The 15,087-nt window shown below is 48.9% G+C and overlaps 1 protein-coding gene across 2 annotated transcripts in view; it reads right to left on the bottom strand.

Annotated features, from left to right (window-relative positions):
• The window catches only part of SLIT1 (slit guidance ligand 1), a 174,502-nt gene that overhangs the window by 144,230 nt on the left and 15,185 nt on the right, over positions 1 to 15,087 (bottom strand). Inside the window, exons 2-4 of one of the 2 annotated variants that reach the window (XM_027960261.3) lie at positions 10,215 to 10,286; positions 7,972 to 8,043; positions 1,538 to 1,609 (exon numbers count right to left, since the gene is read on the bottom strand). In XM_027960261.3, the coding sequence (XP_027816062.2) occupies positions 1,538 to 1,609; positions 7,972 to 8,043; positions 10,215 to 10,286 (216 nt within the window). Of the gene's footprint in view, positions 1 to 1,537; positions 1,610 to 7,971; positions 8,044 to 8,256; positions 8,393 to 10,214; positions 10,287 to 15,087 lie in introns of those variants that run through there. The other variant, XM_042239098.1, reaches the window with a different exon arrangement.

Consider the following 15,087-nt stretch of genomic DNA (forward strand, 5'->3'; position numbering starts at 1 on the left):
TTGCCTAGGCTGCTGGGAAGGATCTTGTGCCTTTAGCCATCAAGGAAAGAAAAGTCAAGCCACCCTGTATATGCCTGGCACCAAAGGGCCAGCCTAGCAGTTATAAGGGGGCTGACAGAGAAGGCCTAGCTCAAGCCCAAGGGTGGCAAAGGCCAGCAGAAGAGATCCTCACTGAGAGATCATCTCCATCTCTGTGGAGAGACCTCCAGGTCAGAAGAAGGACACAGGAAGTGACCAGAGAGATAGAACTGAAAGGGACAGTTTTGAAACTGGGGGACAGAACTGAAAGTTAGAGCTCTACCCTAAAACAAAACCTGGAAAGCAGGATCCATGAGAAATTCTGTGGCTGCCTCCAGACCATTGGGCTTACCAAGAAGTGGCAATCAGGACAGAGGTGGAAAGAACCAGCCATATTTAATAAGAGGAGAGAGATCAAGCTCCAGGCTCCCCAGGCACACCTCTCAGCACTCTGCAGCCCCATAGTGCCGACCCCCACCCAGCCCCCACCCCTTGTCTTACCCATTGCATCTCCAGACTTACCAATGGGGTCCTATAAGCTTCTTTAGGGAAGAACCGGCAGCCCAGTATCTCACACAGTGCTCTGCTGGGCATGCAGAAGGTCCAAACCAGTGGTTTTTCAGGTTTGTTAATGATAACTAAACCTCCCAATTCAAAATTAGAAAACCTGAAAACTCCTCAAAATTGAACAAAAGTACTGTACTTGATTGTTCTAGATACTTACAGAAAGCAAAGCTAGAAAAATCAAAAATTATTAAAAACCGATTTAGGGCTCAAAGTTAAGAAAATGTTTCTAATATGCAGATGTGTCCAACAATGGAATTGGCTGCCCAAGGAGGTGATGAACTCCCCACTGGAAGTAGCCAAGCAAACATTAAAAGACTATACATACACTAAGAGGCTGCAGAAGAGATTCCTTAGGTAATCTCTAAGGTCCTGTCCAACCCAAGATCCCAAAAAAGACATGTACAGAACAATTACAGACATATCTGGTAAATCATGAAGCCACGGAATTGGCCACTACAGTTTAAACTTGAAACAAGCACATTCACAACAAATAAAAGCATGACTTCGTGCCATGGTTAACAAGCTAGCAGACCTCGTTACTCTGAGTTGAAAATAGATCCAAGAAGGGCTTATTTGAATGAATAAACATTCCACCCAAGGCAAGTTATCAAAGGCAGCAAGAGACGGATGAGAAGGTCCTCCCTATAAAGTCTGGCATCACGACTGGCAAGCGTGCCCACCCCAAGAACATCACCACACCACACTGTCAGGGGCAGCACACAGAACTGGACAGACTACCAATTCTATCAAGTGCTTGCCATGGAGAAACGTCCCGAAAAGCACTGCAGAAAGATGGCCTTAGATCACCTGGATGATGCCTGCCAGGTGAGGAGTGTGGGGGCCACGGTCATGGGAATGTCCAGGCTCCACTGACCACACACTGCTCGCCCACCCCCAACAGGGCACGGGATAAGACCACAGAGAGAGCTCTCATCCATGGAGCGCCACTCACAGCCTCGACAGAGCCTGGTTATTCTGGAACAGCAGCTCTGGTAACGTGTGCAGCAGGTTCCGGTTGAGTCGTCTGAAAAAGAGAAGAGAGGAGACGTTGGAAGTGGCCAAGCTGTCCAGGAAACCCAAAAGACTTTTCAAAAAGCACGGGATTCAGCAGAGGGCCCAGCGTTCAAATCTTAATGTGTCACTGTGTAACCCCAGGGAGTCACCTCCTCTGAGCCTCAGTTTCTTCATCTGTAAAGTGGGAAATCCACCATCCAACTCTGGGGAGGATAAGAATAGAACACCTGAAAGCCCCTCAGTGGAGGACCTGACATGTCCTGGACAGTCAGTAAAAAGAGCATCTTCCCTTCCATTATTCCCTCCATGCCCATCATTATCTTCACTTTAGATTTCCAAGTCCCTGTATAATGTATCTGGCACTGATTCAAATGCTACCTGTTTGTGAACTGGATACCTGACTACCCTTGAAATGTGAGATATACCCTAATGGGACAGAACTGACCACAGGGTTCTGATTCTTTATTGCTTTCATCCACATTTGGCTCAAGAATGATTCAACAGTTTTATTGCTTTAGGTATTTTTTTCAAATTGAAAATATCACTATAGATTTTTAAATTATTTATGAAAAATGCATGCTTAATATCTTTTAAAAGTCTCAAATAATAGAAGAGAAAGCATTAAGCCACCTGAATTTTTCTTACTCAACAATTTGCGGATGTCTTTCCGTGCCAGACAGGCTTCCCTGGTGGCTTAGACTGTAAAGAATCTGCCTGCGCAAGAATATGCAATGGAGAAAAGACAAGCTCTTTAACCAGTGGTGCTGGGAAAATTGGTCAACCACTTGTAAAAGAACGAAACTAGAACACTTTTTAACACCATACACAAAAATAAACTCAAAATGGATTAAAGATCTAAACGTAAGACCGGAAACTATAAAACTCCTAGAGGAAAACATAGGCAAAACCCTCTCTGACATAAATCACAGCAGGATCCTCTATGATCCACCTCCTAGAGTAATGGAAATAAAAGAAAAAAAAAGGGGGGGACCTAATTAAACTTAAAAGCTTTTGCACAATGAAGGAAACTATAAGCAAGGTGAAAAGAGAGCCTTCAGAAAGGGAGAAAATAATAGCAAATGAAGCAACTGACAAAGAATTAATCTCAAAAATATACAAGCAGCTCCTGCAGCTCAATTCCAGAAAATAAATGACCCAATCAAAAAATGGGCCAAAGAACTAAATAGACATTTCTCCAAAGAAGACATACAGATGGCTAACAAACACATGAAAAGATGCTCAACATCACTCATTATCAGAGAAATGCAAATCAAAACCACAATGAGGTACCATTTCATACCAGTCAGAATGGCTGCAATCCGAAAGTCTACAAGCAATAAATGCTGGAGAGGGTATGGAGAAAAGGGAACCCTCCTACACTGTTGGTGGGAATGCAAACTAGTACAGCCACTATGGAGAACAGTGTGGAGATTCCTTTAAAAACTGGAAATAGAACTGCCTTATGACCCAGCAATCCCACTGCTGGGCATACACACCAAGGAAACCAGAATTGAAAGAGACACATGTATCCCAATGTTAATCGCAGCACTATTTACAATAGCCAGGACATGGAAGCAACCTAGATGTCCATCAGCAGATGAATGGATAAGAAAGCTGTGGTACATATACACAATGGAGTATTACTCAGCCGTTAAAAAGAATGCATTTGAATCAGTTCTAATAAAGTGGATGAAATTGAAGCCTATTATACAGAGTGAAGTAAGCCAGAAAGGAAAACACCAATACAGTATACTAACGCATATATATGGAGTTTAGAAAGATGGTAATGATAACCCTGTATGCGAGACAGCAAAAGAGACACAGATGTATACACGTCTTTTGGACTCCGTGGGAGAAGACGAGGGTGGGATAATTTGAGAGAATAGCACTGAAACAGGTATATTATCATATGTGAAAAAGATCGCCAGTCTAGGTTCAACGCATGAGACAGGGTGCTCAGGGCCGGTGCACTGGGATGATCCAGAGGGATGGGATGGGGAGGGAGGTGAGGGGGGTTCAGGATGGGGAACACATGTAAACCCACGGCTGATTCATGTCAGTGTATGGCAAAAACCACTACAATGCTGTAAAATAATTAGCCTTCAATTAAAATAAATAAATTAATTTTTTTAAAAGAATCTGCAAAATAGGAGACCCAGGTTCGATTCCTTGGTCGGGAAGATCCCTTGGAGAATGAAACGGCCACCCACTCAAGTATTCCTGGAGAATTCCATGGACAGAGGAGCCTGGCTGGCTATAGTCCATGGGGTCGCAGAGAGTTAGACACAACTGAGTGACTTAACACTTTCACACTTTCGCTTTCTTTTCCAGGCCAGACAAGAGAGAATGACAAATCTATTTTTAATTATGTTACTTTTAGTATGTCCATCATTTCTAATTCTTCTATAGCTGGAAGATTATTTAGTACTATAGACATAGGCAGGAGTAAGAAGTTTGGTTCTGGAATGTGGCCTTATTCAGACTTGTGTGAGGAAGGCAGTGAAGTTTAACCTGACTCATCTTGACACCTTCGGTGACCAGTTCTCTGAGACTGGAGTGCAGGATTCCTGCCCAACAGCAGGGGCTGTGGGAGGTGGGGGGGATGACACCTATAAAGTATGAACCTTCGGCACTCACGCTGTGTCCGTGGACCACCTGCAGGGGCATCACCTAGGAAGCTGGTGAGAGAGGCGTGTCCCAGGCTACCCCAGACCTGTTGATTCGGGCTCTGCATCTCAACCAGATCCCCAAGGGATCTGAGAGCACATCAGGGCTGAGAAACACTGGTGTCAAATGCAGCCCCCGTCCTCTAGTCTACTGTGTGTGGGCGCTCAGTCGTGTCTGACTCTTTTCAACCCCACGGACTGTAGCCCACCAGGCTCCTCTGTCCATGGGATTTCCAGGCAAGAATACTGGAATGAGTTGACATTCCCTCTTCCAGGGGATCTTCCTGACCCAGGGATCAAGCCAGAGTCTCCTGCCTCTCCTGCACTGGCAGGTGGATTCTTTAGCACTGAGCCACCAGGGAGCCCCTAGTTTACCATCTATTTTGAATTTCCCACAACCATCTCCTTTAATAGCTCTGGAGGATGATAAACCAACTGAGCCAAAGCTTTCTTCTGCTGTGAGGGAGGAGGAAATATAATTTGACGAGCTCAGTCTCATTGGTCTGTGATTACCTCCTAGGAGGTCACCTTTCATCTGACGTGTGAGAAAGGTACCATTTTCCAACACAGGACAGTTAGAGTTACGATCTTAGACCAGCTGGAAGAAGTTTACTCTAAAGGGTAGGCTCCTAGGGAAACACATCATTGCCTTGGGGGGAATAAAGGACCACCAATGTAATCCTTAAAGCAACAGGAGTAGATATGAGATCGCTCCAATTTCCTTAAGCTCGTCCAACAAATTAATCCTATATTTACACTGCATGGTAATCACTAGGTTTTGTTTTGTTTTGTTTTCCCCCAAGACTTGCTCACTTTCCTGGCTTCAGTTTCTGAAAAACACTTAAAAGAAAAAGACATTCAACTGCTAAAGTGGAAAATCAAAGGATACCAAAGGAGGGACCTAGCATGCGGAGTGACCTGCAGAAAGCTAAGAAAAATGACAGTGTAGTAAGGCCCCGACCAGCCTCATTTTGTGCCAGGCACTGGGATAAATGCATTGTAGGCACCACCTTAGCATCGGAGGGGAGGCAGAAGGAAAGGATGACTTTCTCTCTTTTGAGTACAAAGCGTGCACGTAACCTCCCATCTCCTCCCTGAAATGACCCCGGAGAAGGTTTGACTATCGCCATCTCACCACGTGGCTGGGCTCTCAGGTTCTGAGAATATGTTTGTAGGCCTGGCTGAGCTGTCTCTTTGATAGCTGAGGAAAGTGGGATGTGAATGACTCCCCCAAGTCACCACAGAGTGGGAGAAATGGGTTCTGAAGCCCACCTTTCCGTGGCCCCCACCCCACATTACACATGCTCCTCCCCCTCAGCCCACTCGGAGTGACTGAGTGCTCTGCCCCCTTCAACATCAAACAACCAAACCCAGTGACCCACCCATCCTCACGGCCAGCAGCACCACCCGAGTGTGCTTCTGCGCTCAAGTCTGTAACTACTTAAAAGAACCAATTGTGTCTGTTCCCAAACCTGCTTATGCCAGAGGTACTTATAATTATATAAATGAATGATGATTACATAGATAAATGAAACACTAGTGTGAAAAGAGAGTCATCTCTAGAAAAGCTGGTTGGCTGCCTTGGAAAGAATCACTGTAACGAAAGATGCTAATTAAAGAGTTGTTGGGTAAAAGACTGGGGGGGATGGCAGGAGGAGGTCATAAAAGAAATTCACAATTTTCCAACCAGATTGCTTCCAAGGGCCCTCTAAAAATCTCACTCTTCCTTAGAGAAACTAAAAAGTAAGACATTGGCAAAAATTGAAAATAAAAAGGGAGCCAGGTCACTAAATGCACATTTATAAGTTTTCACATCAAATGGATAGTTTCCATGACTCCCTACTTTATCCAGCTTTTATGATTAACTGATCTACCACTGGTCTCCAACAAGTCAGAGGAGAGGGTGTGGGCCATCCATAGCCGGCGCTGGACTCCCCAGGGACAGAGCTGTCACACACCGCAGGAACAGCCCGCCCTGCAGCTGCTGGTGACTCACCCAGGAAAAAAGAATAGGAGAAGGAGAGAAGGGACAAAGGTCTCCAGCTACACGTCATGACTCGAAAAAGAGGCTCCTGCCCACCCTCGGGTGTCAGCCGCAGTGTGGCATGGGCCACCAGTCCTGCCTAGATTCCCGCCCACCTCTTCTCCCCCTGCAGGGCATGGCAGCCTCGGAGCCAGAGCTGAAATGGGTAAGGACCAAATCACCCCACACAGAAAGGCCATGAGCATGTCTTTTGCTTTGAGCCTTGGAAAGAAAATAAACCTGGGACAAAATATCTGTTGTAGCTCTGGGTTCCTTATGGCTCGGGTTTAGACCTGGATAAGAAAAAGTTCAGCTTGGTTTTTCTCCAGGCTACAGGAAAGCAATGAGACAATCACCTTCTTTCCATTTACTTAATACCTCATTTTCTTTGAAGTAAAAGAGGAAAGTGAGGTGTTAAATTACAGCCATTAAGAGCTCAGGCTTTGGCGGCAAAATGATCTGGATTCTAATCCCCTCTTCTGCATTTAATCACTTAATAATCATTTAATAAGGCAAGTGCCTTAACTTTTGTGCACCTCCGCTTCTCATCTGAATGACACCGCTGACCACAGTGTTGTTTTAAGGATTAAATGAGCTATTGGAGGACAAAGTATTTATCTTGGTGCCTGGCATAGAGTAAGGCAATCGATAAAAGCTATAATTATCATCATAAACTCATTGGGGGAAAAAAAATCCACAAAAAAGGAAAGCACAAAGAATAAAATTAAAGTTAGCTGTTATCCCACCACTCAAAGTAATGAGAGTTAACAATCTCAATCATTTTCTTCCTCTTGTATTCTGCACACATACAAGTTGATTTCATTTAAATAAAAGTCACTTCCTCCCTTTCCCACTTAACATTATATTAAGTGTGGACACATTCCTATGGCCTTAACAGTTCTTCAAAAATGTGATTTTATACCTTACATCTCCACCAGAATGGCTGTTTCCAACTTTTATTATATTTAAATAATGTGCAGTGAATACCCTGATATACCTATTTTTAGTCCTGTTTCTGATTATTTCCTTAAAATAAAATGGACTCTCTGATTCAAAAGGCATGAACTCTTGACACTTGCCGCCAAACCAAAGCAGAAAAATGAGGCCAGTGGCCAACTCCACCTCATCCATACCACATTCCTTTTTTTTTTCCTCATTATTGCCAATCTGAAATGCAAAAATTGATCAAGAACTATTTTCAAACTCAAAAGCCCCCAAAGGAACAAAGGATGCAAATCAGAGAATACCACCTTCAATTCTGTGCTGTGGCCCCAAGCACCCCAGACACTGCTCCTGGGGCGTCCCTGCAGTTGGTCCCCTGGGCACCAGTGCTTCCTTTAAAGCCACACAAATCAATGACTGGTTACGTCTGGGGTATAAGATTATAGGAAGGAAGTTTGCTTCCTCTATACTGTGTGGATGTTTTGCCATGATGTATTTTCAGGGAAAAACAGCAGAGATTGCTGTGTTTAGAACGTGGGGTAGGGACCTCTCCAGCCGTCTTTACCATCATCTCACAGGGACGCTGCGACCCCTTCCACGCCGCTGCTGCCCCTAGCCCCCATCTGCAGGCAGAAGGCAGGCTGGGTGTGCAGCACTGGCTCCTCCCACCAGGCTCAACCTGCTGCAGTCCCCTCTGCCAGCCCCCACCACCTTCCTGAGCCAGCACCCATGGATACTCACAGCCGCTCCAGCTCCTTCATGTCATCAAAAGCCCCCCGTTCCACCACTCCAATCTGGTTCTCCATCAGCTGCCTGGGGAAGCAAAGAGACAAGGACAGCTCCAGGGCGGTGGACAAGGACTCCTAGAAATAGCTGGCACGAGGGAGTGAAATAGGAACAGTGCCGGAGACCGCACATTCCTGACCTCTGGCCTGAGTTAACACTTCTCCCCAGCTCCGCAAATTTCCAACACAGGCTCCTCAGCACACTCAGCAATTTGTGCTTCCAGCCCTGACCAGTACTGACCCTCTGAAGCTGTTAGCATGGCAAAAGGCCATGGGGAACCAGAGCATTAGGCCATTGCTCCAAAGGTAAGCTCAGGGAAGCCAGCGCCCAGACAGCAGGGGCTAGCTCTGCACTCCTGGTGTGTATGCCCTTCTCTGGCCCAGAGGGCACACATCCACAGGGCAGAGCAGGGGGAACCAACCAGCAGCGGGGGGAAGGGAACTTGTGCCAACTGGGCGCAGCCCACACATGCAGCAAACACACTCTGCAGTTGGCTGACGACACCCCCTCTGCCAGCGCCCCCACTCCGCCTGGCCACATCTGCTGCCAACTGAACCACCTGGCTCGGGGGAACTCTGCCCCTCCTCACCGCCAACGCGCCCTGAAACCCAGAGCATCTGGCTGACAGGGCAGCATTTTTCACCAGCAGATCACTTGCTGCACGGTAATTTCTGAGCTCATCGAGTATGTCTTTCTCCCATGTTTCCCCCCCACTCCCCTCAAGCAGGTGGCTTATGGGGTCCCACAAGGGCCTCAGATGAGGTTTGGGGCAGGGCAGGGGCAGCAGCTGCTACCAGACACTTCTCTTCCTCTGCTTTGTGTCCAAACACCTGGGCTGTTGAGGAGGTTACGCTGGAGGCTGGGGGCGGGGTGGAGGGGAGGGGTAACACCAAGATGGAAAGGGGGCTTCCCTAGACTCAGAGGAGGTTCCTGGAGCCTGGAAGGTGCCTGGGAAGGGGTCAGAGTCAGGGGTTCTGGAGAATCAGAAACCCTTTCCACAGTGATAGACAGCTATGATCCCAGAGAGGATCAACCGCAGGCTCACCAGCTCCTCCAAAGATCTTTGAAGCCACAAAGTCAGTCGCTCTGAAAGAGCTAGGGCCAGGACCCCTGTATCACCCTGGGAGTAGAGAATGAGGGACCCTAGGGCCATAATGAATTTCCTTGCCAGCCAGGTGGGATGTTGAAACTGGCTCAAAACAGAAACTGAGTTGAAGTAGAGAAAATAAAGAACCGCAGTTCTTCCCTGCACACCTGCGTTTGCAGGCTGAGACATTCCGAGCAGGAGAGGTAAAGAGATCCACCCCTTCCCCTCACTCCTCACCCCTGCCCAGCCTGACAAGGCAGGTGTCATGGATAACTCCTTTGCTGGCTGGTGGCCAAGCCCAACACAGCCATACCTGCCACCTCCAATGTCTGCCACTGCCAGCCACCTGAAGGGGTCGCCTCTGTCCTCAGCTGCCCCCCGTAACTTCCTCCTCAAATCAAGGGGTCTGTGGCCTCGCTGGGAAGTCTTTCTGGGGCACAAGTTCAAAAGAGCTGCGGAGACTGTTATAGACTGCATAGGGCCATTCTCCTCCCCAGAATTCACACACGGAAGTTCTTGGGATTCTGTTCAGAGGTAAGGCCTTCAGGTACAGAATGAACGCTTAATGAGGTCCTAAGGGTGAGGGCCTAGTCTGCCAGAACTGGTGTCTTCATGAGAAGAGACACGGAGATGTCTGTGTGCACACACACAGGGAAGGCCACCTGAGGAGCAGAGGCCTCCCCAAACCAACCCCGATGGCATCCTGGCCTTAGACTTCTAAGCCCCTAGAACTGTGAGAAAATTAATTTCTCTTGTTTAACCAGCCAGTCCGTGGCCTTCTGCTATGGCAGCTTGAGCAGACCTGGTCTTGCCTCACCCCAGCAGCCAGCCAATGGACAAGGCAGACCCATCTGCACAGGCCCTGCCAGGCAGTGTCCACTGGTGCCCGCTCCTCAGCCAGTTTTCTCAGCTATGTGTGAGGCCGCGGCCACTCTGGGTCAGGACTCGGCAGCACCTCGACCTCTTGCTCCCGTCACCCCAAGACTGACTACGCAGGGGCGGGGCCCCGCTGGCCTACAGCCCTTCAGTCCACAGCCAGGGCTCTACCGTGAGACCACCACGAGCGGGGAGGGCAGGAGAGAGGCTGCAAGGGGCGGCATCTCAGACTCACAGCACCCGCAGCTGCTTGAGTCCCGCGAAGTCGTTCTTGTGGATCCGAGTGATGTTGTTGCCATTGAGTTCCCTGGTGGAGGAGAGGAGAGAAGGAGATGGTAAGCTGCCCACGGTGGGCCTCAGGCCGGCGCTCAGCTCCAGGCTGCCTCTCCACGTGGCTCAAGTCAGTCATCTCACCAATGAGACTGCGTGCTTTCCTGCCAAGCTCCGGGACCCCAAGTCTATGTTGTCCTAGCAAGCTGGGGGGCTTCCCTGGTGGTCTAGTGGTTAGGAGTCTGCATTTCCACTGCTGGGGGCATGGGTTCAATCCCCAGTCAGGGAACTAAGGTCCCGCATGCTGAGTAGGGCAGCCAAAAAATAAATAAATAAATAAATAAATAAAATTTTAAAAATAAACTGAGACCTCTTTGCAGCAGGTGTTCAACCAATAGGAACACTCAGGGCCCAGGCTCACTACTGGGAGTGCTCCAGAACCCTAAAACATGCCTTTTGCCTTGAAATAGCTCAGTCTCACTGAAAAGACAAGACATTCACACAGGAAAGAACTTGGAAATTAGCTAGTTAGAGAGGCTCTTCAGGCAGAATCGCCACTGAGCCTCAGTTTCCTCGTCTGTAAACTGGGGATAATAACTGTTTACCTCACAGGATTAAAATAAGGCATAAACAAGTAAAGAGCGTGGCCCACACGTGGAAAGGGCTTCTTTGGGGGTACCACTACCATCACCTGGTGGGCCTGGCCCCCACGAGTCATCCATATTCAGAGCAGGAGACAGCAGAGAGGGCCCTGACACTAAAGGAGCTGAGCAAGTGGGACTCAAGCTGAGGCCCCAAAGACAAGGCAGAGGCGCCGCAAGAGAGACGGAGCGAACATTCCAGGGAAGGCGAAATCCGGAATGGGCGGCTGTCAGGGGAGGAGACGCTGAAGGCTGGGAGCCCTGGGAAGCAGGATGGGGGGAAGGTGGGTCCCGATTGAAGCGGGCCTGAGAAAGCAAGCAGAGGACAGACAGGGAACCAGCGTGGCTCCAGACAGGAGCTGCTTGAGACCAGTCCTGCAGAGGGGACAGGAGGACAAGGCCCAGGCAGGGGCCCCGATCCCAGGACTACAGCGTCTCCTCCCCTCACACCGTCCTGGCCTCCAGCTCTTCCTCCCTCCCAAGGCCATGCTCCTCCCTCGGCCCCCCAATCACACCCTGGGCACCCTGGACATGGACCCCACCTCAGGGGCCGGCTGGCCTCACCTCCTTCCCCCTTTCACCCAGCCTCCCAGGAAAGCTCACTCAGCCTCTGCAGGCCATTCCTCTTCACGGGAACCCGGTCCAGCATCGGAAAGGAAGGCCACTCCAGGGGTCAGGCACTCCACTCCTAAGAGACTTCGTCCACGGAGCCACACACAGCAGACTCTCACTCAGGCCCAGCTCCAAACCCAGCTGTCACTTTCACACCTAACCTGTCTTCCTGTGTAGCTCCGTGCTCCCTGTCACACGGCCTCCTCCTCCTTCTCACCATCATCATGGTCCCTGACACACTTAACAACCCAAGAGCACTCATCCCGACACACGTGCACGCATGTACGCACAAACACACACACACACACAGGGTTACCCGCAGCTCAGTCTCCTCATTTACCAACTTTGGTCAAAGGTTCCAGCTGTAGCCACTGTCCCAACCCGAGTCCAAGCTACTTTGGAAAACACCAAGTTCCCTTTCCTAAAAGTGTTTTGAAAGTGTGATGTTCTAGAGTTGCTTCCACCAAAAAGAAGGTGATATTGGTTTCCACACACTTCAGGAGCTGGGCTTTGTGCGCACCCTCACAAGACGCTGGAAGGCAGTCACTGTGTCTTACAGATGAGAAGAGAGAGTCTCAGGTGCGGTACCTTCTCGAGGTCACACCTGGTGATGGAAGAGCAGGGATCCCCACCCGTGGTCATCGGACCCTGGAGCCCGGGCTTCTTCCTCCCACCAGGCCAGGGTCTCTCCCCAGGTTGACAAGCCAGTAATTCATTCAACCCATCGCTCTCTCTGTCCTTCCCCTGAGCCTGGCTCCTGATCCTTCAGAGCAGCTGGAAAAACTCGTTCCCTGCTCCTTACCTCTTTTCTAACAGGATCTCTCTGAGGGGCTGGAGGCCTGTCCAAGGTACCCTTCCCTCTCTAAATGCTAGGGATGCCTTCTCCACTCGAGCCGAGTTCTTTTGAAAGTAAAAGACTCTTTTCGTTGAACTAAGCACTCTCCCCTGAAACAGCCATCTCTGAGCCTCTCTTTGCTGCTCCTTCTGTAACATGACTCTGCTTCAAACAATGAGAATGTCTTCTTGAAGCCCTGAAACCTGGTCGCCTCCTTTAAGGGGGGAAACTGTTGAAACTTTCATCCCTGAACCCCAAACCTCAAGGTTTTTGATTGTAAAGTTATGTTAGCTTTGATTATAAGCACAAAAATATGAAATTTAAGTGGAGGGCGACAGAGCAGCACTTCGTTAAGTTTCAGTGCCTCTGTGAAACTGAATGCCCTGCAGCCACTGAAAATGGCAGAGATTCCTTTGTGTTGACCAGGGAAGTCCCCTTGATGCGGCACTTGGGAAAAGGGCTTCAATACAGCTTGCATGCCCTGAGCCCCCTTATGTAAAAACTCACAGGCTATAAGTAGAGGTCGATATGAGAGAATGAGTTTGCTGGGGGCGATTTGCCACATTCCTTTTTTCTACATTGTTTGAATTTTTAAGAGATCTATATTTTTTTAAGCTAACAAAATAGGCAAGTTATGGCACTGAAAAATAAGAGCAATATGTGTACTTTATTGAATTTTTTCAATTTCCTGAAGAATAAAGAAAAAATTCAAATCATACATAAGCTCATCAGCCGGAAAGAACCCCCTGTTAATATTCTGGAATATTTTCTCTCAAGCCTTTGGATATAAGTTTTATATTGTGGAGATAATTTGATAAATATTTTTTTGAAGACTTGCTATTCACAAAGCATTTTGCAAGGTTCTAAAGATACAACAGTGAGTGAGACGTAAATGGTATACACATCTTCTACAATGTCATTCCCTGCTCAATCTCCACTTATGATTTTGATTGAAATGAAGGATCCCCTTCATTGGATATATCAAGTAAAGTACTTGTTACTGGAACACATGGGCTGTTTTGATATTGCTCAATAATAAATAATACCACATAAAGTTCAGTGGGCATTTGGGAGGAATACGTTCCTGGAAACGGAATTACTCAGCCAAAGGCCATGAGAAATCTGTTCAATTTTACAATCATTCACTCATTCCTCCTCATAGCAACCATGGTTCATCAGGCAATTGACCACAATAATTATTCAATTCACAGACGGCAAAATGAAGCAGAGACAGATGTTAAGACGTGTCTGAACCAGGCAGAGCCCAAATGGAGCTTAGAATCCCTGAGGATGGAATTCCCACACACAGGCAGGCTGTGGAGGAGGATCGAAGGGGACTGGTGATGCTGGCATCTGTCTGCCTCTCTGCTCGCCTTCGCCACCAGGCTCCACTGAGCAGACTCTGGGGCGCCTTCCTCAGCCATCAGTGGACTCCAGCCTCTCCTCCTCACTTCCTGCACCCCTCCTCCACTCCCAGCCCAGAAAAGACCTGGGGCAGGCAGAGGACAGTGGTGCAGACAGCAGAGCAGACAGCGCCTCTCTCTGGAGGCCCTGCTGGGGGCTTCCAGGCAAGAACGTGGACAGAGGTCCACCCACCCCTCCCGGCCTCCCCCATCAGCCTCGTTCTCTAACCCAGAGTCAAACTGAGTGCCTCTTCTCAAAGGAGAGCCCTCAAGAAGGCAGCCTGCGAGGCAGGCGCGGCTCTCATCGGGCTCGAGGTCCCGGGCTGCAGCCTAAGAAGTTATAATGGCCACTTAGCCTGACAGAATGGCCTCCACTGTCCCCATTCTCTCCCCTCAATCGGGCGGCCCACCAGGATTGAGTTTTCAGCCTGGCAAGGCCACGTCCCCTGGAACCCTCCGCACAGGCTGCTGGAATGAGGCAAGGAGGTCATTTTTTGCCGGTGCCTGATTCCTATAACAGGTGGTCCTTGAGTGTTGCCATGGAGACCCCTCCCCAGCAAGCCGCCTGGGAAAAAACAGAGAAACTACTGTGACCTTCAGACCTTTGCATCCAGAGCAGCCAAATGGGGCGAGCCCTCTGGGGGCAATTCCCAGCCTCGCTTCTCAGGAAGAAGTTAGGATGCAGCGCTACCCTGGGCTCCGCAAGGTTCCGGCCACCAGAGCCCACATCCAGCACTGCTCTCTACTGGGCACCTCTGCGTGCAGGCTCTGAGCCACCTCTAGGCATACTTCATCTCATCTCACCACACAGAGTAGCCTACGAGATGAATCATGTTTTCTCCATCTTGCTGATGAGGAAACTGAGGCAGAAATTGGTGATGAAATTTCCCCTGTGCCACGCAGCTCATAAGCAGTGGGGCTGGGACCAAACCACACCTAGGCCACTGCACGTCCAGCTCTTTCCCCTTCATCACAACGTCTTGCGTTGCTGGATTCTGTCTACCCCACTCCTCACCTTGAGCAACCGTGCCTTGGACAGAGCTGAGAACAACTTAGATAGGACATCTTGGGGCCCTATGATAAGACCATGGGCTCTACCCAAGCAACACTGTCAGGTGGCTAAGAGCTCAGGCTTCAAAGCCCGATTATCCAGCTTCAAATTCCTGCTCTACCATCGCTAGCTGTGTGACCCTGGGCACAAAGTTCAACTTTTCTGTGCCTCAGGTTTCCCATTTGTAAAATGAAGACAATGATAACACCCACCTCCTAGAGATGTGGTGAGGTTTAAATGAATGACTTGACTACTTCTAAAGCACCAAGAGCAGTGCCTGGTGTACATAAATGCTC

Source organism: Ovis aries, chromosome 22 (assembly GCF_016772045.2).
Source record: "Ovis aries strain OAR_USU_Benz2616 breed Rambouillet chromosome 22, ARS-UI_Ramb_v3.0, whole genome shotgun sequence".
Classification (NCBI taxonomy): Eukaryota; Metazoa; Chordata; class Mammalia; order Artiodactyla; family Bovidae; genus Ovis; species Ovis aries.